At 42.5% G+C, this 26,402-nt stretch overlaps 1 protein-coding gene across 5 annotated transcripts in view; it reads right to left on the bottom strand.

Moving 5' to 3' along the window:
* The window catches only part of NCOA2 (nuclear receptor coactivator 2), a 303,782-nt gene that overhangs the window by 13,894 nt on the left and 263,486 nt on the right, over positions 1-26,402 (bottom strand). For 4 of the 5 annotated variants that reach the window (XM_059166252.1, XM_059166253.1, XM_059166251.1 and 1 more), the window contains 8 exons: positions 22,346-22,556; positions 20,047-20,253; positions 16,558-16,773; positions 12,807-12,936; positions 6,711-6,876; positions 3,514-3,792; positions 2,724-2,801; positions 439-673 (listed from right to left, as the gene is read on the bottom strand). In XM_059166252.1, coding sequence (XP_059022235.1) covers positions 439-673; positions 2,724-2,801; positions 3,514-3,792; positions 6,711-6,876; positions 12,807-12,936; positions 16,558-16,773; positions 20,047-20,253; positions 22,346-22,556 — 1,522 coding nt within the window. The remainder of the gene's footprint in view (positions 1-438; positions 674-2,723; positions 2,802-3,513; positions 3,793-6,710; positions 6,877-12,806; positions 12,937-16,557; positions 16,774-20,046; positions 20,254-22,345; positions 22,557-26,402) is intronic. The other variant, XM_059166254.1, reaches the window with a different exon arrangement.

The raw sequence follows: 26,402 nt of genomic DNA, 5'->3' as shown, positions 1-26,402 counted from the left end.
GTCTAATAGTTGTATTTATATAGGTGTTTCAACATTTTGTATGTATCTGTTGATTTGAGTCAGACTCAGAGGTTTTCAAACATAAACACATGGCTATGCCCCTGTGTGTCCAAACGCTGACAGAAACACGTGTGTTCACACACACTCACACACACAACCGAGGGACTGTATACACACACACTTACTTCGGTCACTTTTAAAGTAAGATCTGCACTCAGAGAAAAGGCGGTACCTGAGCTGAGAGACGGGAGGTACTGTGCTGGACCTGGGGGCTCCTGACCAGCCCCAGCTGTCCTCCCGGGTTGCCTATCACTCCCTGGCTAGCCAGACTCCTCTGGGAGCCAAGCAAACAGCTGTGAGGGCAGAGCTGAGACCCAAGACCGGGGGACACTGGGGAGAAAGGACTGGTAAAAGGCGGTGGGGACGGAAGCCCAGTACCGTAGTTCGGAGGGAACGGAAACTGCTGTGCGTTTGCCTGGGGCATCCGGGGGTTGCTCAGAGTTGCTGGTAAGCCACCAGGAGCCACCATGCTTGAGGTCATATTCAACCCTTGTCCTCTCATCATCAACGTTCGCTGCTGAACTTGCTGTTGCTGATGCATCTGTCTCTGTCGAAGATGCTGGTTCAGGATTTCCCTCTGTCTTTGGGCCAGCATCTGTGCATTAATCGGTGCCTAAAATAGGGGCGAGGTGGGGAGTACACAGAGGGAAACATTGGGGGGAGACACAGGTTGAAAAACAAACTATATATTAGAAATAGGACAAAATCATTTGGAAAATAAAATAACAGGAAAGAACATTTTAGAGGTGAACAGTTGGTGGGTGAGGATATGAGCTTCTAAAGTCTATAGAGATGATGATTTTTCTGAAACCCTGCATTGACTTAGAAGGGTACGTTCACTGTTAGTTCAAGTAACCAGGAACTCACCGCGAGAGGCACGGTTAACGGGAAGGACTCAACACCAGTGCTATCTGTAAGACGAATGTCCTAGACACCTTAAAGTGGCAACCTGGGTCTCATTCAAGGGACATTCAGGTCTAACAGGAAACCAAACCATCTGTGCCAAAACGTGGCTTGAGACACTTTGGAAAAGGTTGAATGGAGGCAGGAAGAAAGTGGGGAGCGTAGGGAGAGGGGTTAATAGGGACATACAAACAGTCCAGGGCAGAACGATGAGGAAAGGAGGGATGGATGCAGGGAAGGGGTGCCAGTGCTTGCTGCCAGCAAGAGGAAGAAGGCCATTAATGGGTCATAGTGATGCACAATCAATCTTCATTACTCATGGATTCCATACCGGTGAACTTACCTACTTGCTAAAATTTATTTGTAACCCCCAACTCAGTATTCACAGCACTACCGTCATTTAGGGACATGTGCAGAGAGGCAAAGAACCTGGCATGTCCGAGGTGCGTATCGTTCCCACCAGAGGCTGAAATAAGGCAACACTGCCTTCTTGTCTCAGCCCCACACTGGAAAGAAGTGCCCTTTTCGTGGACTCCTCAGATCCACGTTTTTTACTCTGTTGCGCTTTTCCCTGGTGATCCTGCTGTTAAGAGGAGTGCTAAAATGCTGCCTCACTTTTTTTTTTTTAAGATTTTATTTATTTGACAGACAGAGATCACAAGTAGGCAGAGAGGCAGGCAGAGAGAAAGGAAGGGAAGCAGGCTCCCCGCTGAGCAGAGAGCCCGATGCGAGGCTCGATCCCAGGACCCTGAGATCATGACCTGAGCCGAAAGCAGCGGCTTAACACAGTGAGCCAACCAGGCACCCCATGCTGCCTCGCATTTCTAACAGCGAGAGGTGGTGACGTGCCTTCTGGGGAAAACACGGGTTAGATGAGCTTCGCTGATCAGGCAAGAGTCATAGCGCCACTGTCTCTGAGTTCAAGGTAGCGCATCAACAGTACGTATCACATAAAGTGCCTTCAAACCCAAAACACACATGAGAAACAGGGTTCTGTACTGACGGTCTGAGGACGATGTCATCACACAGGCTGGCGGGAACCGAACGCTCTCTTTCTCCAGTTCGCTAATTCAGTGTTTGTGTTCACTTTATGGAACACAACCAAAGTAAATACTGAGAATTGACTGTACTTGGCAGTGAAAATGGCAGTGTTTAGGGGAGGGAACTACAAAAGTGACAGGCTGCGGTGCCTGGATAGCACGGCTGGTTAAGCATCTGACTCTTAGTTTTGGCTCGGGTCATGATCTCAGGGTCATTAGGTTGAGCCCTGTGTTGGGACTCTGAGCTCAGCTCAGAGTCTGCTTTGAGTTTCTCTCTCCCTCTGCTCCTCTCCTGAGCATGCATGCTAGCTTGCTCTATCTTTCTGAAATAAATAAATCTTTTTTTAAAAAAAGGGGGCAGGGGACGCCTGGGTGGCTCAGTTGGTTAAGCAGCTGCCTTCGGCTCAGGTCATGATCCCAGGGTCCTGGGATCGAGTCCCACATCGGGCTCCTTGCTCGGCAGGGAGCCTGCTTCTCCCTCTGCCTCTGCCTGCCTCTCCATCTGCCTGTGCTCGCTCACTCTCTCCCTGTTTCTGACAAATAAATAAAAATCTTTAAAAAAAGGGGGGGGGGGCAGGCAAGACGGATGTTACACAACAGATCCATGGCACTGATCTGGATCAGATGATTTCTGAGTGACTCTGCACCAAATATCAAGGAGGAAGAAATGACAGAAAATCAACAGATGCCGTGAAAGCTGACGGCTGGTTGGCTTCTTACCTGTGTTGGTACTCCAGGCCTCAGAGTCAAGTTCACGTTGGAAACATTGCTGATTTGATTCATAAGCGGCTGGCGATTCTAAATGCATGCACACAGAAGAATCAATACATTTTTAAAACAGCGTATATTTTAAATCACTTTTCTTAAGAGATCACCCTCCCCAATGTAACCCCTGAATGCCATTAGATACTGAAACCACATAGTTTACGGTGGCATGCCCTTAGAAAGCTAATTATCAGTAAGGTTTTACATTGCTTAAACAGAGAAGGTTATTTTGGACTGTTGCTGGAAATCTGTCTAGGCTTGTTTCAATGAGAACGCCTGTGCTTGAGCTATCTAGGTGTTCCATAAGGCAGCACTGCTCTGTCCCCATTCAGCTAAGAGTGACTATTTCTGTCACGGGGCAGGACTCTGGACTGGAGCTACTGTTGTCCTGCGGGCTCACACTGGGTTAAAAACCACGTGAGGTCCTTTTACTCACGTACTCATTGCGCAACGTCACACAACAACCCCATTTTACAGACAGGAAAATGGAGGCTCGGAGAGCTCAAGGCTCCACTGTTAATAAATAACAGGGCTGGGAAACACTGAAACAGATGGACAGCTTCTCCGGGCTGAAGTGGAGTTAGCTGAGGAGACAAAGAGAAACCGGCAAAGCAGGCAAGAGCGGGAGATGTAGGATCATCCTGGAAGGGCTTCCAAAACTTCCCAAGGACACAGGATGGTTATGCCCTCTCATGCCTAACTGCCCCCCCAGCCGCCACCTTCCCAGGCACCCACAAGAGCGGACCTGCTGGGCCTGGAGACGGTGTTGCAGCTGGAGTCTCAGCTGGTTTGGCTGGTTCTGCACCAGGCCGGTGGGCCTGAGGCCTGGTCTGGGCTGCATGCGGAGTGTGGCGTAGCTTGGCCGCTGGCCCATGCTGTGAAAGCTTGGGTCTTGCATGGCAGGATAGCTCCCCTGGGCCATCTGTGCCTGAGACGCGTACTGCTGCGGGAAAACGGCGGCCTTCTGCTCCAGCATGATGTTCGAGTCCTGACTTGGGAACTGCTCTGGATCGACTGCCTGGCTCTGCAGAGAAAGCCCAGACATGACCCAGTCAAGTAAGGAAAACCCCTGGAAACAGCAGAGTCAACATCAGGTGAGTTTCTCTCACTGTCACATAGCTGAAGCTTTCTATCCTCACTTACGACTCAAGGTACCTGGTTGCCTCCTAAAGAGTATCTTTGTTCAACACACCCCGGTGTGTGAGGACAGAAGCGGTGCTGGCCCGGACTCCCAGTGATGCTTCTTCCAAAGAAAGCGAGAACGAGGCCTCGACTACGCAACTCTTCCTCCTCACTTTGCAAGTCAGAGACTGACCTGGACTTTAAAATGTGCATGTCCCCTAGAAGTGTTACATGTTCTCGCTCATTTTTCATACCTGCATCAATCATTTTAGTCAGACAACCACCCTGGAGCCTAGCTGCGATCTGTTGTGTTGGGGTGCTCATCACCATTATTCCTATTTTGCAGCTATCAAACACTGAGACCTGCAGCCGAGAGGCAAGCTGCAGCAGGCCCCTCTGGCTAGGTAAGCAGTGGGTCCCCCTCCGGTTGTGAGCCAGCGTCTGAGCTCCTCGCCAGCATGATACACTGCCCTGGTGTAACTGTCTTCTATGGCCGACAGAATTCTCTACAGTTGGCCCCCATCTTACTACCTCCTAGACATATCTGATGTGTTTGTTGTTCTTGACTTCTTACGCTTGCCTTATCTGGATCAGAATGAGACAGGTGTAGAAAATCCAGAACTAATGCCAGGAGGAGCGTCTCAGTGTCTGTGTCTAGGGCATGAAGGAGCACCCGGGAGTTCCCTTCCTTCTACTTCTGGGGGGATTGCTCCAAACCTCCAGATATAAGGAGGGAAGGAAAGGTATCTCTTTGAGTTTTCTTCAGCTTAGTCATGTCCTAGGCCTCACTCAGACCAGTCTATCCAAGGTAGAGCAGGAGCCTGGGGCCGCTGCCTTCCCCTGAAAAAATGTGGATGGAACCTATTACCCCGGGGAAACCATTCATTATTGAATCACTGCTCTAACCACACCTACAAAACTATCTCAGAACTTTAAATATTTGCCCATCTTTAACAGAGAAGAAATTTAATTAAAAAAAAAAAGATTTATTTGACAGAGAGACACAGCGAGAGCGGGAACACAAGCAGGGGGAGTGGGAGAGAGAGAAGCAGGCTTCCCACCGAGCAAGGCACACAATGTGGGGCTCAATTCCAAGATCATGGGATCATGACCTGAGCCAGAGGCAGACGCCTAATGGCTGGGCCACCCAGGTGCCCCAAGAAGAAATTTAATTATATAATTTCCATTTTTAAAGATTTAAAAAAATTTGTTATTTATTTGACAGAGAGAGGAAGAAAACAAGCAGAAGGAAAAGGAGAGGGAGAAGCAGACTCTCCCACTGAGCAGGGAGCCCAATGAGGGGCTCGAGCCAGGGACTCCAGGATCATGACCTGAGCAAAGGCAGACGCGTGGCCCACTAAGCCACTCAGGTGCTCCAATAATTTCCCTTTTTAAAGAAAACACACAACTCTGATGTGTACAAATAAATCCATTTGTACTCTCCATTTCCTGACTCCACTGTATGTTTCTGTAATTCAGTTTAATATGATATTACTACATTCACGACAGATGTGATGAGACAAAATAGAAGACAGAGATAAAGAAAGGAGACTAAAAATATTAATGATGAAATGACACTAGCTTTGACAAAAACAATGCTACAGGTGGCTCAGCAATCCCAACAGCCATATTTTTAAATGTCACTTGGAGCAAACCTGAGGATAACAATACCGACGAGGCTGACTTCTAACTACCACTAAAGCAGAGCCAGCCGGCCACACAGGAAATACTTAAATTCCATGTTCCTTTCTCGATTTACTTCAGGTTATATTATGTAACCTCTCCAGTCATTTCTTTCCATTCTGCTCCTCTCGATATGAATTGACAAGTCTTCACCCCCACCCCCCCGTCTGCTGCACGGCGGGCATGATGACAATACTGTTTCTGTGCTTCGGAGAAGCCTCTGCTGGCTCTGCGTCGCCTTCACACAGACCCTCCTGACATGCCACATGCCCGAGAAGGAGGGTGGACACAGGAAGGTTCTTTTCAACAGTAAGAAATAAAGATGATTTGTGCTGAAAAAAAAAAAAGACGGTACCGAGACTGCGATCGTTTTTTTAAATCTGTGGCTGTTGATACGCTTTACAAAGTGAATCAGGAGGTCTGCTTTGCGCACCATTAGCCGAGTAGCCAGATACAGAAAATACGGTGCTATTGCATGAGACTGAGTGAGGTTTACTGTATTATTGCTATAAAGTACTCTTTAAAGCAGAGAATTACTTGAACCAACTAATTGTCGGGAGGAGGAAAGCTAAATAAGCACATTAAGACTGGTTAACTCCCTTATATTCCCATTTATGCTTAAATATCGCCCAAATTACTGTGGGCTCAACCCACACAAAGGTAAAAATGACTAATGAACTGCAGCTACTTCTAAAATGACTTCTGCTAACTTACGTGCAAAGTATTCGTTTAGCACAAGAGCTTCCTATCACCAGCCCACAAATGTAAAGACTGAATAAGATGATCATGGATACGGACTGGTTTTTTAGAAGAAAGGGTTCTAGGTCATTGTGGCAGCAATGCTCCATTCCCGACTTCCCTGTTCTCTGCTCCTTGTGGGTCTCTCCCTGTCATTAGGTGAGTCGGCCCTGACTTTCTGACTTTCAGCTCAATAACCCAAATTATATGTGAAGCACATTTTCAGTGTTTTCCATCCTTGGGCAAAAGTTTATGTGACTGTAACAAGGAGGGCAAGAAAGAAAACAGAGTTAGTTTGTTAGGAGGTAAAAAGCAGACTGCAAATCATAAACAGAAGAAAATGGACAATCTTGTGCCCATGAGAGTGCTGGACCCCCACCAGTGCCCTGCGGCACGTACCTGGCTGACCAGTTCTGGTATCCCGAGTGCTCTGTCAATCTCCTCAAGGCCATCGAAGTTCCGCAGGGCCAGATAGAGCTGGTCCAGGAGAGCCCCTTCATCACTCGGAGATTCTGCCGCAGGATGCGGACACAGCAAGTCATCTGGAGAGCTGCCGAACTGCTGCCTGTAAGGAGACAGACTTCACTTTGGGCCCGTGGAGAAACTAGCAGATTAGAGAACACTTGCTTTCTCTTAAAAGTTGACAAAAGTCAACCAGTTGGCTTCCAGGGTCTTTGTAATAAAATACCATACCAGCCAGACATAGAACAAAATGACAAGTCACAGTGACAGACACACTTTTGTTCAGTGCCTAACACAGGCCAGACCCAACTCGAGGCATGGGATGTATGATTTCTGTGGTTATTGCCCCCACTTTAAGGCTCGTAAAGCTAAATAAGTAACTGTGTAATCGTCTTGTAATACGAAAATTACTTCTAAAAATAAGAGATACACAAGGAAAGCAGGTGATGCAGAGGCTGAGGGACGTTCAGCCATGAGTCGGGGATCACAGGAGCAGACACCGTGGCGCAGGGACACCAGCACAGGCACGCGTGGGTTTAGGGCCTGCCCAATCCCCGTATCACCACACATATACGCGGAAGTCAGGCGTGTGTGTATTTACTCTGCCCTGAAGTAATCAAAGGATTTTTCTGAACGTTAGTAGGAAACACAAAGTTGACGGAGCAGCCTTATTTCATATGAGGCTCTGATGACCCACCTGGGAGAGACTAGAGACCTAGAAGCATAAAAGGTACATTAATGTTTTTGAATTCAGCTGTCGCTAGACTAACACTGGCTGGACTAATAGGAAACTTCTTAGTCATGCATAAGCAGACCTTGTGAACATTTCTTAAAGCCCTCAGGAAGTGTGGCTCTTGGCCTGAGTTAGAGACTCAAGAACGGTAGATCACAAATGTACACGTTATATTTATTATATAAGGTCATCGGTGGTATAACCATAACACTAAATTCCCAAACTCTATGGAATATGAAACTCTTATAATTTAAATCAATTGAGACAAGTTGTGGGGGGTGTTTAAAAAGAACTTCTGAGTTAGTTTAATATCAGAAGGGAAAATGATACTTGTATTTTGCCAAAAGAGTCTAATCTGTACTCTTAGAGTTACCATATAATGTTCTGGAGAAAAGAAAAGTTTATGAGTAAGCAGCTTCATTTTTAAGTCACTGAGAATAGATCTGTCAAAGGATGAAGTTCTCTGACCCCCTTTCATAGGCCATGTTTTCTAAAGACAGCTTAACATGCCACTCTGGCCGAGAGTCCTGAAATGCTATTAAAGCCAACAATTAATTTCAAACAGTTATAATACAGTGCATTAAAAAACAATTTATACCCTCCATTTATCCCTAGTAACTTGCAAAGAAAATCGCCCAATTTTAACCACACCCTCGATGACACTGCTCACCTGCTGTCACTGCCTCCAAGCCCACATTCCCACCACCTCTGAGGCACCGCAACCTGGCTATGTAGCCACCACCACACGCCAAGTGGTGTGTGATGCAGCCAACCGGGTCCATTCAAAGGGCTCCCGTTGCTAAAGGCAACTGCCACTCTTGGAGGCTCCTGTTCTGCATGCAGTTCTAGGGCCTTTTCTCCACCTGCCTCTTCCCCCTTCACTGCCTGGCTTCTCAGAAAGACATCATTAGTGAAAATGGTTCCTCCTGCCCTTCCTGCTTCTCCAGCATCCGCACTCTTCCAGAATTTAGTTTTGAAACATTAAGGGTGAGCGGATCATTCTGCTGCCACACTTACCGAGTGGGAGGAGGAAGGAGCAGATGTAGAAAAGTGGCAACATGGAAGAGAAACACCACATGTGACAGAAGCAAAAAGAGGAGGAACTTCCCCAGAGGAGTGACCAACATTCGGATGTGGTTAAGTTTCATGAAAAAAGAGTACAAGTTAGCCAAGAGTGGATGTTGTCTGTTTACCAAATCGCTTATACCTGGGACCTCACTCCCCAAAGATGCTAGTTACATGAGGCATTAAAAGATTTTCTTGGTCTAGCTTTATTCAACTTCTGTTTCAACTTCTGTTTCTTCCCACACAAGCATACCCCTTCACCAATGGCAGGCTAAGGTGAAATTTACTCTCTTTTTTAAAAGATTGACTTATTTGACAGAGAGAGACAGAGAGTGAGAGAGAGAACATGTGCATCAGCTGGAAGAGTGGGAGAGGGAGAAGCAGGCTCCCTGCTGACTCTGGGATCATGACGGGAGCCAAAGGCCGTCACTTAACCAACTGAGCCACCCAGGTGCCCCTGAGATCTACTCTCTTATGTCTGGGAAGGCTGAGGGTTCGCATCAACCCAGAGTCTCCAGTTTTGGAACAGAGGAAACCCAGTGTCAGCAGGGAAGGGAGGTACAGTCGCCCTTTGCAAGACAAAGCCACCCCAGGAAAGATACATCCAAAGGCAGAAAGGAGAAAAAAAAACTAATGCAAATGATTATTTGCATTTAAAAGAATTTCCAGCATAATAAAATAACCCATTTTTGTCCCATGCTTTTCTTAATTAAAAAAACATCAAACCAGTGCATGATGCTGACTCAAAGTCAAACCGTACTTCCAGGCCTTCCTACTCTGGTCAAGGCTCTTGTCAAGTCAGCCTCTCTTCAGTTCTCCTTATACAAAGTTGTCAGGTTCCTTTTCCCAAAACGAATTTTACTGAGCTGATTCAAAATTCTTATTTCAGCTCTCCTGGAAAATATCTATGTCCCCAGACAGGTGGTTGTGGTGGAATTTAAGTACACATACACTTTGGTAAAGCTGGATCGTTCCAAAACTCAACGTCCACAACTTCCCTGTCAGCCCCAGCCAACCTGGGCAATTGATCTTTTCCAGAAGATGCCTTCTAAACCACTACAAGGCCACAACGTGTCATTCCAGGCTTCCCCCTCTCTTTTCCACTTAAAACTGACATTGTTATTTATGTTAAAAACATCAGCTTTGGACTATACCCAGGGAAGAGATCTTAAATCTCCTTGTTACCCCAGTACTAGAAACTGCATAGGTTTAATAAATTTCCAGCTGACGAAAATAAAAGGCTCCTGATCAAGCCAGGATATTATACCTTATACTCAGAACTAAGTACAGTGCATTGTGGCTTGATCTGATAAACTTGGGCATACCACACATCTGTCACTTCCTAGAGACATCATAATATGATTGGCTTATGGGGAAAAACACCAATACAGACTTCCAATCCCAACTTTAAAAATGCCTACCTATTACCCTGCATTTGGGCAATTACAAATACAGTTAAAACCTAGACAGCGTCTAGATCATGACCTGAGTTGAAACCAAGAGTCAGATGCTCAGCCAACTGAGCCACCCAGGTGCCCCTGAAATCTGTTATTTTTAATTTTTTTTAATATTTCATCTATTTATTTAACAGAGAGATCACAAGTAGGCAGTCAGTCAGAGAGGGAGAGGAGAAAGCAGGCTCCCCGCTGAGCAGAGAGCCCAATGGGCTCGATCCCAGGACCCCAAGACCATGACCTGAGCCGAAGGCAGAGGCCTAACCCACTGAGCCAACCAGGTGCCCCTAAACCTGTTATTTTTAAAAAAGATTTATTTATTCATTTATTTGAGAGAGAACATGAACAGGGAGAGGGCCAGAGAGGGAGGGAGAAGCGGACTCCCTGCTGAGCAAGAAGCCCAATGTGGGACTCAATCCCAGGACCCTGGAATCATGCATGACCTGAGCCACAGGAAGACACTTAACTGACTGAGCCACTGAGGTGCCCTAAAACCTGTATTAAAACAAAACAAAACAAAACAAAACAAAAACCCGACAAACAACAACAACATCAACAAAACAAAAAACAATAAGAAACTCTGGGAATGTACTCTACTTTATGACATTTCAGAAACCCTGTTGGCCTTTCATCATCTGTGCATTTGATAAGAATATTACATTATTTTAGACTAGAATAATCCCCAAGGGACAAAATGCTCAGTCTACAGTAGGGTCCTCATTGAGCCTTCAACTCCCAACTCCTTGTACATGAACCTCAAGTTCATATTTGAAGTTGCTACAGCTTAAGTTTTCTAACAAGTTTGCTTTTTGGAAAATACTGTGGGTGCATCCTTTAAGCTCCCACAGTGCCTTCTGGCTTAGGCTTCTATCTTTCCACATAGGGACTCTTGCCACCCACCAACCAGCCCAGTGGTACCATCACCTAGGGCTCAAGGTCACCTGAGCACCATGTGCTTTCAGTGCACCACTAAAAACAACGAGATTATGCACAGAACATAATTGTGATGTTGGTTTGCAGGGAATAGTGGAACTCTCAAAAAGCCAAGCACAAACAAAAGACCCCCTGTGAGCTAAAACTTGAGCATCCTGAGCCACTGGTGATAGGTGTGTTTTATCCACAAAGCAGTAAGAGAGTTAGGGTTTGGGCCAAAGTGAAATAAAAGAGTTAACTTGAGGCTGCTGGACTGAACTAAAGGAGCTGGAGCATACCCCCACCCCTGGCAGAGAGCACTACAAATTCACTTTTAAGTAAAGTGTCCACAATTTCAACCTTAGGTGTTTCACTGGCCAAGAGACACTTAACGAACTTCCAATGCAAGATTACCAAAATACTCAGGGAAATAGGCCCTCATAAGTGAGAGTCAACATTGGATTTTAGACCTCTAAGAAATCCAGATATTGGAATTAAAGAAATTCAGAAAAATAATGATGAACGTAATGCTTAAAGATATAAGGATGGAACCACAAAAATAAGCAAACAATGAGGCTGTGAAAAGCAGACCAGGCAAATACAACTTATAGAAATGAAAAACATGACTGGACCAAACATAGCTGAAGAGATAACTAAAGAACTGGATAAAAAATCATCCTGATGCAGTACTGAGACGAGATGGAAAATACACAGATTAAGAAAGCACAGTTTGGGGGGGGGCAGAGGAGAGGGAAAAAAAGTCTGAAGCAGGCTCCATGCCCAGTGCCGAGCCCAACTCGGGGCTTGATTTCACAACCCTGGGATCATGATATGAGCTGAAATTAAGAGTTGGATGCTTATCTGGCTGAGCCACTCATGTGCTCCTGGAGGGCAGAATTTTTAAAAATCCCGTGTCAGCAGAGAAGGTGTAACATAGGTCTAACCAGAATCCCGAAAGGACAAAAGAGAGAAAATAGAGGAGGGGTAGAATATAAAGAGATAATGGCTATAAATCTTCCAGGACTGATGAAAACCATGAATCTACAGACTAAAAAGAGTACAGCATACACCAAGTACCAAGCAGTATAAATCAATCCACACTGAGACATGCTGTAGTAAAGGTACAACACAGAAAATACCAAGAGTATTTCAAAAGCAACTAGACAGAAAAGATCACCCACAAAGAAAAATTATTAGACTGATAATACAAACCAAAAAAATTTCAATCAAACATGATCACTTACCACTTCCTTTTTCAAAAAACTTTTTCAGTGGCTTAATGAAAAAGTCTGAATTCTTCAGAGTTTGGGATTTAAGACCTATTACTAATCCCTCTTCTTGCCAAGTCTTCTCGTACTGCCTTTACTATATTAAGTGGTAAAATATATGTTGACAGAAAACTAGACAATTTTCAGTTACCCTAAACACGAGCTGTTTCTGCAGCCTCCAGGCTCTGCCTGTGATGCTTTGACCTGCTGGACTGGCTTCCTGCCACCTGCCTCCTGAAGCACATCTTTCCTTCCAGATTGTGAAGCCTTCTCCAACCACTCGTTGGATGCTCCTTCCCAATTTATTCCTCTTATGGCATTTACAGTACCTACTACTTTCTACTGCAGTTATTAATGTACATCTTATTTTCCAATTAAATCATAACTTTTTAAAGACATGCCCTAGGTCTCCCTGATTTTTGGATTTCTCCTTCTCTATACCCCCTGTCCAATAACTGATGATCTAGTCTGAATACATGAAAACTGGCCAGGACCGACCGTTTAGAAGAAAAAGAGTAACTTCCGGCAGAGGTCTAAAGTAACTTCCAGAACTCACCATGAACCACGATTCTCTTGGATTTCCTGGGTGCTTAGGACTTACCTGTTTTGGCTGGCAAAGGATGCCTGGTCTATAGGCAGGATGCTTTCGGGCCACGGGGCAGTCTGATTTGGAGGAGCTTGTTGTTGGCTGTACTGAGGTCCCCCCATGTTCATCTCTAATTCAGATGGCCCTGAAAAGACAGAAGACAAAAATCCAAAAACTTCACAACTTGTCATCCTGGAAGTGCCTATTTCTGCCACGTAATATAAAGTGAAGTACCTGATTTACGTAAAGTGAAATAGATGCATGCAATGATCATTAGGTGAAATAAGAAGACTGAATTTTTGGTCTGAAACAGAAACAAAGGCAATAAATATTAAGGCCTATCACCCACTTAGGCAATATCTAGAATGCCAGCTCTAAAGTTTTTATAGTCTCTCTCTCTCTTTTTTTTTTCTTTTTTGAGAGAGCGAGTGAGAGCAAGTGGGTACGGTGAAGGGGCAGAGGGAGAGGGAAAGAATCTCAAGCAGACGCCCTACTGAGTTACAGAGCCCTTTGGGAGTGAGGTGGGGGGAGTGGGGGGCTTGATCTCATGACCTGAGCTGAAATCAAGAGTCAGAGGCTTAACCGATGAACCACCCAGGCGCCCCGGCACCCTGACCCTGTAGTTTTGTTGATGTGGGTTATATTGTATTGATACTTACTGTATGGGGAATTAACATTGGAAAATAGAAGAAAACAATTATTCACTCACTTAAAATAATTGTAAGGCGCTTGGGTGGCTTAGTGGGGTAAGCCACTGCCTTGGGCTCAGGTCATGATCTTAGGGTCCCGGGATCGAGTCCCACATCAGGCTCTCCACTCAACAGGGAGCCTGCTTCCCTCTCTCTCTCTCTGTCAAATCACTCAATCAATCAATCAATCTTAAAAAATAAATAAAATAATTACAATAAATCCACTATATGTTAACATAAACAAGCTTTTTTGGTTTGTTTTTTAAAGATTTTATTTACCTATCTGACAGAGAATGAGAAAGCAAAGCAGGGGGAGGGGCAGAAGGAGAGGGAGAAGCAGGCTTCCCAACTAGCAGGGAGCCCAACTCGGAGCTTGATTCCAGGACCCTGGGATCATGACCTGAGCAGAAGGCAGTCGCTTAATCGACTGAACCATCCCAGCGCCCCTGAACAAGTTTTTTAAACAAGAAATGGAAAAAACCCTATTACTGGCATTGTTTCAGACTTTGGAAAATCACTTTAATGTCTGGCTTGATAGAGGAGAGCCAGACAGAGACTACTACGTGCTCCCACATTCCTCCTACGGCAGTAGTGCACAGCACGTAAATTCCAGAACTCGACTGTATGCTTGTGAGAGGCAAGAGTGAAGACGGCCAGGAGGGTCTCAGGATTATTACGGAACTGAGCTTTTATATTAACTGTCATTCAGTTAGCTCTTCCTGAAGAGAGAGGGTGGAACAGAAAGCAGGCCCAGACAACTCAGATGTGCTCTCTCTTAGAAGTTCTTTTGAGGTTTAAAGCTAATGGGTGACATGAGCTTTTCAGTGATTTTTTTTGTTACCACCATCTGCAGACCTGTCTTTCATTACAATAGATAATTTTCTGTTGAGTTTAGGGCTTTTTTATTTTTTATTTTTTTATTTTTTTATTTTTTTATTTTTTTAAAGATTTTATTTATTTTATTTGACAGACAGAGATTACAAATAGGCAGAGAGGCAGGCAGAGAGAGAGAGGAGGAAGCAGGCTCCCTGCCGAGCAGAGAGCCCGATGCGGGACTCGATCCCAGGACCCTGAGATCATGACCTGAGCCGAAGGCAGCGGCTTAACCCACTGAGCCACCCAGGCGCCCTAGGGCTTTTTTAAATTTGTTAAAAAATCAGAGAAATTCAGCAACACAATATACAGCTCAAAGGCCAGGTGAGGTGCCCTCCAGCGAAGAAACACAGAGAATAAATTAAATTTCTGGATATAAGGGATTTATTAATTATGATAGTTATTTATTCTTTTCTTTTGTATTTCAGGCAACCTCCATACCCAACATGGGGCTCAGACCCACGATCTTGAGCTCACAAGTCACATGCTCTACCGACTGAGCCAGCTAGGTGCCCTTAATTATGACATTTAAATGAATAAATCAATATATTAAAATATTTCCCAGCTTAATTCTGGATGAAAATCTGGTCATTTTTAGCACTGTTCCATAGAAGCCTCAAATTATATGAATTATGTTTGGAAACCACTCATTAATTCGAAGATATTCTCCGCAGAAAGGCTATCTGAATGTCCCCTCTCAGAAACATGCCAAAATGTGCTGAGCAAATTACACAACTAGGTAGGGAAGTGCAGACCAGAGGTAGGATGAGAATTCTGCGTTGTCTTGTCAAAACAATCCTGGTAGCTTTCCGTTAATGATTTAGCTCTTACTCATTGTACCATACCTAAGTATATGACAAAGGACATAAACATTAACTTATCTGAATTATGCTAATGTGCAAGATTTAGAAAAGGTTATTATGTCAATGGTTAAGAAAACAATCCCAAGTATGAGTTGTACAGACCATTAACATTTTTTTCAGGTAAGATAACAGTTTTATTGAGGTATGACTGACGTGCCACATAATTCACCCGTTTAAAGTATATGACTCAGTGGGTTTCGGTGTATTTGCAGAGTTGTACGACCACTACGACAATGGGGCTTAAAACATTTTTATTCCCCCCAAAAGAAGCCCTATGACCATTAGGAGTCACTCCCCATGTCCCCCATACCCCAAGCCCTAGGCAATCACTTCCCTGCTACTTTCTCTCTCTAGAGATTTGTCTATTCTGGGCATTTCATACAAATGGTGCTGTATAATGTATCAAACCATTAATTTTAATAACATGTGAACTGTATCCAAATAGAATTTTAGCTATCCTCACACTTTATGAGATGTTCTAGAAGACCCTATAGATGTTCTGGAAGACCTTGTCTAGAAGACCCTGGAAAGTCTGGTTTAATAGTCTAGGATGGTGGCCCCAAGAATCTGCATCTTAATGTCCTGAGATGATTCTGATGATCACTCAGTTAGGAACCACTGCTGTAACATTAAAATACTTTTTTTTTTTTTTTTTTTTTTAATTTTTTTTTTATTTATTCGATAGACAGATCACAAGTAGGCAGAGAGGCAGGCAGAGAGAGAGGAGGAAGCAGGCTCCCTGCTGAGCAGAGAACCTGATGTGGGGCTCGATCCCAGGACCCTGAGATCATGACCTGAGCCGAAGGCAGCGGCTTAACCCACTGAGCCACCCAGGCGCCCCAAAATACTTTTTAAAAATAGCATATGTATAACATTCACAGTGTGACACTCCAATTCACTTCCCCCCAAGGTCGAAATGAGATAACTTAATAAAAATAAAACACCACAAATATAGTTGATTCTCTAATGTAACTAGAAAGCTTTTTCAGAGTCTACACAGAGTTCTAGCAAAATCTCCCTTATGACAGCTTGCCATGAGGGGAATCATCTAAACTGCAAATGAAGAGCATATCTTTGAAAAAACTTTTGGAGCTGTTACTCTCTTCTCAGAAAGCATGGTGACTAAAGTAAAAAGCACTATATGGGTGGCTCAGTCAGTTCAGCGTCTGCCTTCGGCTCAAGTCATAATCTTGGGTCCTGGGATTGAGCCCCATGGCAGGCTCTCTGCGCAGCAGAGGGGCCTGCTTCTCCTTCTCCCTCCGTCCCCCTGCCTCCAGCTTGTGTTTGCCCTCTCTGATAAAATCTTAAAAAAAAAAAAAAAAAGCACTAGAACTACCTTACCTATATTCATGACCTGAGACTGAAGCATCTGTCTTGGGCCAGGCTGGCTGTTGGGTCTCATGGGGAGGCTGGCTGTTGGGTTCCGAATCATCCCTCCTTGGATTGGCCGGTTCATGGCACTGGTGGTAGCAGCACAGGTGACTCTCACGGCAGAACTCTGTGGCGCCCATTCCCCAGACGGCATAGCGGGCCGGGGAGGATTGCTACCCACCATTCCTGCAGGCAAGCCAAAGGGAACAGACATGGAGTAACTGAAAGCAGAGGCAGCACGGAGGAACATCAGATGCTCTTACTCTGTATAAGACAGTCATTCTGTAATACACAGTTAGCCCAACAGGTAACGCCCTCATTGGGACAGACGCAGACCCTTGGCGAAGAAACAAGAGTTGGCAATTTCTACAGTTTTCAAAGCACAGACTTGCCACTCTTCATGGTTCGGAAAAGCTGTTAAAATTGTTCCCATATGTACTTAGAAACAGGTGCTGTGGTGTGTGGATAACCCCAACTTCCTTCCTCAGGAAGTGAATCACATTAGCTGATCTACACGTCAATGCTTTACTTTCCAAAAGGGAGGTGAGGGCGAAGAGAAACAAGGTTTAAGCTGGTCATCAATACTCTGGTTATAAATCCAAATCCCAGAACAGCCCATAAAGCTGATGTCACATCTTTAAATCCTCAGATCCCTTTCAGAGTACTATCATTTGTTAAGCTTCGAAACTGACCATGGTAGCCTCTAAAACATGAAGAAATTACAGGACATTTCTACCACAGTTTTTTATATCCAACGCAAGGGAACTCCCACTTCTAGGGAACTTTAGCATACCTGGACCACCCCATTCCTGATCACATAGGTCTACAATGGCTTAGGGCAGACTGGTAAAAATCTTCTTATACTTGAGATATTATCTGCTATTGGGCCACACATAACAGTAAGAGCACAATACTCGAGGCAGGAGCGAGTGTTCACTCTCTCTGGCCTGGCCCCGCTGACAGTGGCCAAATATTGGCTAAAGGGGAAAAACTCCAAGTGAGAACCCAGCATTTTGAAATGTTTAATGATGGGTCTATAAAAGTCTTGCTTTCATGATGGGGCGCTTCGGTGGCTCAGTCGATTGAACATCTCCCTCTGGCTCAGGTCATGATCTTGGGGCCCTGGGATCAAGCCCTGTGTTGGGCTCCCCGCTCAGCCGGGAGTCCGTTCTGCCTCTCCCCACCACTGCTCATGCTCTAGTGAGTAAATAAAATCTTAAAAAAAAAAAAAACCAAAAAACAAAACTTCTGCTTTCAAATAGATGGCTTGCTTTCATTTACTTGAATTACGATAACTAAAAGTGGGGTGTATTTACGAAACGGAGAGAACATGTATTGTGGGTTGCTTTTCACCGGTGAAATGAGAATGTGCTACGTTAGGATAATCAAGAATAAAGGGTAATTAATCTGACTGAAAAAGTTAGAACAATATTATAGTACCATATATTTTTAAAACTATTTGAAGATTAAATTTGAACCACACAGTGTATTATGGGAGAACAGGTATTGTATTTTTCAGAAAATCTGGTCTCTAAATAATGTAACAAGATTATAGCAAGTCCAGAAAGCAGAAAGAAAAATGACCTGCAATTCAACAATATTCCCGCAATTATAATAACTGGGGACTCAGTCTCTTTCAGGCTTTTTCTTTTCTGAAACAAATCACAGGCATTATATGATCTTTAGAGTCTAGATATCAGTGATCTCCAGGCAGCCCAAATTTCAAAACAGGTGTATACCTAAATTCCTCCAAGAACTCAGAGCTTCTTGTGTTCTAATAAGGAGGCACTTTTTTAAAAAATTAAATTAAAAAAAAATTATTTAATAGACAGAGATCACAAGTAGGCAGAGAGGCAGACAGAGAGAGCTCCCTGCCAAGTAGAGAGCCCGATGCGGGGCTCGATCCCAGGACCCTGGGCTGAGCCGAAGGCAGAGGCTTTAACCCACTGAGCCACCCAGGTGTCCCTAAGGAGGCACTTTTAATAAGTCACTGGCTCCTCTGGTGTTATAGACTGTTGCAGAGAGCAGTATTTTTTTAAAGATTAAAAAAAAAAATTTTTTTTCATTTCATTTCATTTTATTTCTATTTATCTGAGAGAGAGAGAGAAAGAGAGAGAGCACGAACAGGAGGAAGAGCAAAAAGAGGGAGAGGGAGAAGCAGGCTCCCGACTGAGCAAGGAGCCCGATGCGGGGCTCAACCCCAGGACCCTAGATCATGACCAGAGCCAAAGGCAGCAGCTTAACCGACTCAGCCACCAAGGAGTCCCAAGCAGTATTTTGTTTATATGAATCAAAACTTTATCTTTAATTATAAAATTATTACGGCCCTTATTTCTGTGGATATATAATGTAGCGGAGTAGTCAGTGCCTGGCACGTATGGTAGGCGCCCAATAAATATTTGTTGAAGGAATCAACGATTTTAATATAGGACGGTACACATTTCCCCATGAACTACATCAATACCTGAAAATAAATAAATCCAAGTTTTCCCCTTAAACTGAACTCTCATTTTCAGTTAGCTGTCTAAAATGGCAATGTATATACAGAGATTATACAACTAAGCTAAAAGAAAAAAAAAAAAAAGAATACAAATTCTTTTTATAATATCTATTTCCTTCAATGCCTTTTTCCTGAGTACTTCATTTTGCCAAAGAAGAAGGCTATGAATTTTGAGTTCTTCATTAGGAAACTTGGCATTCTGCTACTAGGTCTGTGATAAACAGATAGGGGGGACAGGACATGGTGGGAATAGCAATCATTGCTGCTGAGATGATTTCGAGTCTTCATTAGATGGAAGTTGGGGAACGTGGTAGCAGTGAGGATACTGACTACCACTTAGCAACTGTGCAGGGGCAACATGGCAGATACCTGAAGTTATAGCAAGCCTAGGTCCAAACCAGATCACAGGCAAAGTCAACCATCTTCAAAAGGGGAGCCCTGGACCTGGTCCTCATAGACCGAGCATATTACCATGTAAAGTTCTTTATTTTTAATTAATATTTTTCTGAAGAAATATATCATTTGTAAGTATGAAAAGTTGGCTGCATTTTAAACTTTCATTCTGAAATTCTCCAAAAACAAATCATCAATTGATAGGAAGTTTTAAAGATTATCAGCAGATTACATGAGCTGCCAGCAACCACCAAATTATTTTATACAGAACACTATAATGTCTAGAACAGTAAACTGGAATAGAAGACATCAGCCTAGGCTATAGGATTAATGGTTAGAAACCTCGTCACAGTAATGATCACAGTATAAAATGGTCAGTTTACTGGAATGCTTTCCAATGCTTCCATACCACACTCCCAGTGAAAGTCTGTAGAACTTTCTTACCTTCTAGTATTAGTTTCTAACATAAAAAAATCATTTGAAAAATCCTACGAGTTTGATGTGGATGAATGCATCATTAAGTGAAATAACCCACCAAGAAAGTAACAGTGCATTTGAGCCCTTACCTGTGCTACTGTTCCCTAAATTTCCTTGGTTTCCTATCATCCCTTGATTACCCATCATTCCTGGCTGAGGTATCACTGAGTAGGGACTACTGTTTCTGATTGGTGGGAAAGGTCCAGCACCAGTTGGGCTTTGCAATGTGATGTCAAGTGGTAAATTCTGGTTTGGCAATAACCTGCCCAGTTGCCCTGGTCGTGGGTTATTAAAAGCTAAGGAGAAAACAAATGAAAATTGAAGGTTAATATAGGATAATGGAAAAGAACAGCAACAGAAGCAGTCTTCAGGGAAAATGCTGTCTGTAACGTATCAAAGATATGCCCATCAGGGACTAACTGCTTATTAAAGAGAAGAACTCACAGACACCAAAACCATATGCAACACCAAAATGTGGACTCGTAATCGAATCAACAATTCTCTTATTTGACTCTTAACAATCTTACAGAAAGAGAGGAAAAAACCTGCATGTCTTTTCTTCCCCAACACTAATCTCTAACATGTAGTCATATTTGCTAGGTAAAACGCTCAGATGGCCCTGTCCGTTTGTGCCACTATCCATCCAAATTTAGGCGCATGGCTCTGTCACAGCGAGGAAGCTAGGAACTGCTCCTGTGGAGAACGCCAAACCCAGACACGTGGGGCTTGGACGTATCATTTCGTAACTGGACTTTCCTGGGAGTAGAATTAGGTTAAAAGCATCTATTTGCCTTGGAAGTTAAAATCTTTTAAGTGTGAACTCTGCCCCCTGAAGTCAGTATTAAAGCTTTAGGGCCCTGTTTAATCTTCTAAATACAGCTTCTTTAAATTCTGGACACATTTAGATTTGAAAGGATTCCTATGGGTGGCTGATAAGAATCCACTGTGAGGTGTGCACTGCATTGTACTGTCACAGAGACAACCAATAATTTGATAAGAACATGATTAAATTTTAAAAGTATACAGATACTATAAATAACAGTTTATAGAGCTACTTTGTTAAATAATATCAAGTATTTTATTTTTACTGACTTACATAAACATAGTATTAAACAGAACATTTAGAATAAATAAGTTCTTAACAGTTAGTAACAGAAATAAAATATTTAGAAGAATCAGGGCTCGGAATGGAAATAGTCTACGTTTAATCATGACTCCCTCAGGTTTAGCTCTCTGGTTAGCACTCAATAATCTGATTACCATCAGCAGGTACACACAGAGGAGAAAGCATGAGTTCCCACGCCGCCCTTCATTAATGCCTCTGATTAATGAGCGTAAGCTCTCTAGTGTGCTTCTTACCCACTCCCCAGCTCTTTGACTGTGAGCGCCCATGGTCCAGAAGTACCTTCCATTCCTCAAGAAATACAAAGGTTTGAGAGATGATAACAAACACCAACTATTTTGTTTTACCCGTTTCAGAATCATTAAAAATTACCTGAGAAAAGACCTAGTGACTAAAGATGTTTTGTGAATTGGTTGATGGTTGCCATTTCTGGTTTGAGAACAAAGGCTGAGCACTCAATCAGACTGTACTCAATGAGGGAAAAATCATTCTGTCTATCAAATTCACACTAAGGACGTCATTTATGTTTGTATAAGTTACGTCTCTTTGCACAGGAAAGATATTTTCTTCCATTCACAACTGTTGGACAACTTCAGGTAATTATTGAGCTTGTAAACTAAGTGATTCTGGTGGACAAAGAATTCATCTTAAACTTACAAAATTCTAAAATAAAAAGAATAAATGAAAAAATATATTTATAAATAGTCTAAGGTCTTTAAGGTTTATATCAAATTCGTTAATGTGCACTTAGAAAACATGTATGATAAAGTTCCATTCAAACTGACATTTCTAAGATTATTTCTAAGAGACGAGATAAGGTATTTTTAATGTGTGCAGCCCGTTTATTAAGATTAAATATTAAGAATTTTTAATAGCATTTTATTCCTAAAAAGTCAGCCTAACCTTATTTTCTGTATTTAAAGTATCCAGTTATATACTAAAACACATAAAGTCTATTTTAAACTCCATTTCTGAAAGCAGTAGCAAAAATAAAGGGAAACACGACAACCATCCAAAGAACTTTATTTATGTAGGTCAGTCTCACTCTGGTGCTGATGAAATGAACTGCACGAGAATGTTGGAAAGCCCTGTTCACTGGAGACCATTTTGAAAGGAGTTTTCAACAACCTGGACAGTAGATGGTGCTATTGGATCACAGAAACCTTGAAGTGACTAAGCTGTTTGTATCAGATTTTAATAATCACTGTTTCTAATGGTGATTATATGGGAATTTCTTGGCATAACCACCAATATCGCATACTCACTGCTCTGTGAAATTCGCAATGCTGTTTTCTGGGCTCCAACAGGTGCGACAGGACTGTTTTCGGCTGTGAGTTGCATGAGGTCATTGATGATGGCTTGCTTGTCAACTGATCCAGCAGGGGCGCCTGGCCTCGTGTCTGGGAAAAGCTGTGGTAATTGACTATTCTGCAAATCATCCAAAATCTCCTCCAAGTTGTCCAGCTCACTGCCAGGCTGCAGTTAACAAACAGAAGAGTTTATCCCGTCCCGCCCTGCGAGTGGGCATCCCAGCCCCAACTGCAATTACAGACCCAGCTGGCACCACCGAGGCACCACCACGGCCATGCAAAGGATGCAGACACCTGTGAGGACCTCTGGCCTAATGAGGGGCTTGATCATCTTTTAAAATATAACTAACAAAGGCCGAATAACTTAATCTCTTAGTTCTCTATTTCCTCATCTGGAAGAGTCGTGACTGAATTAGAAAGCTCCCTTCCAGGGCTGTGCTTCATGGGCAATGTATAAATTTCCCTTTATTGTATGCTAATAATAATAATAATAGTAATAACAACAACAACAACAATAATAATATTGTATGCTAATAAATAATTTAATAATTTATCAGTTATAATAATAAATGATTATAATAATAATCAGTCATGAGTATATGTATGTTTCTGATTAACTCTGAGTATGCTAGACTTAAGAGTCCAGGTCTAGGTTTTATGGTTAACTCTAAAAAATAACAACAATGAAAAACTCGTTCAAAAAAATTATCTAAATGCACACTACATCAGTATTTTCTAGGTGGTCATTCCCTTCTAGGATTTTTTTTTTAAAGGGGGGGTGGTAAAATGCAAAATAAGCGAAAAATCAGCTCAAAGTCACCATGAATAGTTAGCGCTGCCTTTTCAATTTGGTGTTTTTTTTTTCCTGCTCGCACTTTCAGTTTCAAACGCCACTAGCTCTCTCAGTCCGTCACCAGCTTAGGCAACAAAATATAGGGAAGCAGGATACAAACATGGTGTCCCCATACATGGCATCTATTAACCTGATTTCACAGAAGGCAGAATGTGGTTTCCTAGGGCTTTTCCTTCCACAGAAGTCATTTCATTTCAATGACCAACATCAAAATAATAAGGTACGTATTACCACTATCTCACACTTACTACTTTTCCTCCAGAAGGCTCAACTTATTTTATATTCTTTTAAGTAGAACCTATTAGGCAGTGTCAACCACACAAGAAAAAGAAGACGTTAAATGTTAGAAGTCGTTTCTAATGAAGAAAGTGCTGATCTCTTGGATGTGTAGGTGGAAACACAGAAGTTAGGTAATTCCCCCAAAGTCACTGGATGGACTCTGAATCCTTGACCGTGACTATTTTGTCCACCCAGGGCATTCAGATAGAACTGTTTACACCTGAGAGGAGGTCTGCTTGAAGCAAAATGCCCCACAGTTTTGTTCTATATATAATTCCTATTCCCCATGCAAAGGTTGAATTTACTAAGGTTTTCTGAAATTTATGGCACATGCAATACCTGTATGAGAAGTCTTACTGGCCATGTTTCTCAAGTTAGGAAAGAGAAACTGAAGTGATATTTTACTTGATTCCTTCTTCAGAGTCAACTAGCTTAGTAATAACCTAAAGATCCACTTTTGAGGAAATTCCCAGTGTGTTGCTGGGGCAATCACAAGACCATTTTCTAGTTTAGTTTAGCCACCCATTTCCGACAAAAGATGGAGGCACCAAATATGGGAACGATACCTCTTAGGTAAGGGCTGGGCTCTGAAGTCAGCATCCTAAAGTATAGACAGACAGAGATAAAATGATCCTGGGGGAGACACCTCACTGTACACCTGTGTCCCCTCTGAGGACAACACAGTCAGTTTCTTCTCCAGAGTGGAAACACAAAGCTGTTTTTTCAGCTGAGTCCTAAACAGTTTAGTGTGCAGCGTGTAGCATGTAGCGTGTAGAGGCTGTGCTGCTTTTAAAAACACACAGCTACATGTTCACGCTGTTAGAGCCACAGGAGAACCCACACCCAGTAAACTCTTGTCACCCACCTCATGATCACTCTGCTACGGTACATACCGATGGGGTATAATGGCGGGCAGAACTGCTCACATTACTTAACCACTTCGTTGCTGCCCCCTTCCTTTCTTCTGAATGTGTATACAGGATTTTGTGCAAGTTAAATGTACAAATAAAGTGACTCCACTGCAAATCTATCTTTACCGTGTTTTACTGAATACAAAAGGTATAAACATCAGCATGAACATTTATTGTCCTCCAAGAACAGTTCCTGGAACATAATCATGGACACTCAGTCAATTAAATGAATTCCTTTAACCATATTATCCTGTAATTTAAGAAAATTTTCCAGGATCAACTAAATTTCTCATAGAAATTCCTGTAATTGCCATTATTTTCTCAGAAAAATAGTTCCTAAGAATGTGTAATAGATACCCTTGTAATTGTATCATTAAAATAGCTATAGACATAAGAAAGAAGTTCTAATAAACTGAAATTTATTGCTGTCCTATGAAACCAAGTTTCCCTACTGTGCTGCTGCCTTGTCTAGAGCATTTTAAAAAGTGGCCCTTGAGGAAGCTCACTGTGTGTGTGGCAGAGGGGTGGGGGGATTTGGGGGTGAAGGAGGAGGAAGGAGGGGGTAAGTAATAAGCTGCTTCTTGAGAAAGCTTTGCAGATTGCCTTGGATGAGAAACAGCTAAAATAAAAAGGTTCATATAAACAATAATAAATATAAAGAGTATTATTATCCTCAGTAGATGCTCTTATACTTGCCCCCAATCCCATTTATGTGTAGAAGTTTTTACAATGTAGATTAACAACAGCCTCTGTCTAGACTCCTATCTTTCCTTTTTACCTTGACTCTTATCATGCAAATAAAATTATACTTTAAACCACGTCCATCAAACAGAAAGATAACTATCATCATAGTTTCAAAGAGTTCTATCAACAAGATTCATGATTCTTCCTTTGTAATCTACTCTTGTGTCTAATATAATCAACTGAAAAGAAGTCTAAACATTATACATACAAAATGTTAAAATATATTTGGATGGCTTGGGTGCCTGGGTGGCTCAGTTGGTTAAACCTCTGCCTTCAGCTCAGGCCCTGATCTTGGGGTCTTGGGATCAAGTCCCACGTCTGGCTCCCTGCTCAGTGGGGAGTCTGTCCCCCTCCCCCACCCCCAGCTTGTGCTCTCTCCCTCTCTCAAAAAACAAAATCTAATAAATTATTTGGATGGTTTAAATCAATTTATTGGTTTTTCAACTTCAAATAATTAGAAAATTTAAAATCCAATATTTTCCTTGGTTGATTTTTATTTTTAAAAAGCATGTATTATAAAAAAGCATGTCTTAAAAACCAATTTCCAAATTTTAATCTCTGCCATTTTAATTGCTGACCAGATTCAACTGGGGGATCAGTCTAGTTCCGACAAGTAACTCAACACTTTTTTGTCTTAAGAAAGCCATGTGGGCACTTCTTGTTTTCTTATTCAAAAGAAATTGGTTCTTTGGATCCCCATAACTATGGGCATTATTTGAATTCTCTCATCTCTCCATCAGAAGAATACATTATGCAATTTTCCCCACTAGAGATAATATAGTTTTGCTTGTGTTTATTTCTTGTTAATTTCTGGAGTACACATTTAACATTCATCAGATTGTCTTAAGTATACTTTAAATGTTCTTCATCAAGGACATAAAATTCAGAATGTCTATTATAACCCCTTTGCCTGTTTGGCAATAAAATCTGACAATTATGGAATTTTCTTCTGTAGTCATGTAAGTTTTAGAAGGGATAGATTTGATCACATTAAGTTTCTGATCAAATATTCCAGCTGCCTCCCCTCCCCAATTCTTTTAAGCTTTAATTCTCACTGAAAGTTCTTCTAGTCCATGCCTACTTTGTTAGGCATTTTCTTCACAAGACAAAAAGATTAATGCTTTCCTTTAAAATGCTTTGCCAAGATTCTTCAAAGTTTTGCTTAGGCATCTATTCGAATGTTCAAATTAGCCACATCAATTTGAATAGTTAGTTTAAACTATTT

Source organism: Mustela lutreola, chromosome 3, assembly GCF_030435805.1.
Source record: "Mustela lutreola isolate mMusLut2 chromosome 3, mMusLut2.pri, whole genome shotgun sequence".
NCBI lineage: Eukaryota > Metazoa > Chordata > Mammalia > Carnivora > Mustelidae > Mustela > Mustela lutreola.
This window is presented reverse-complemented; position numbering and strand designations above follow the sequence as displayed.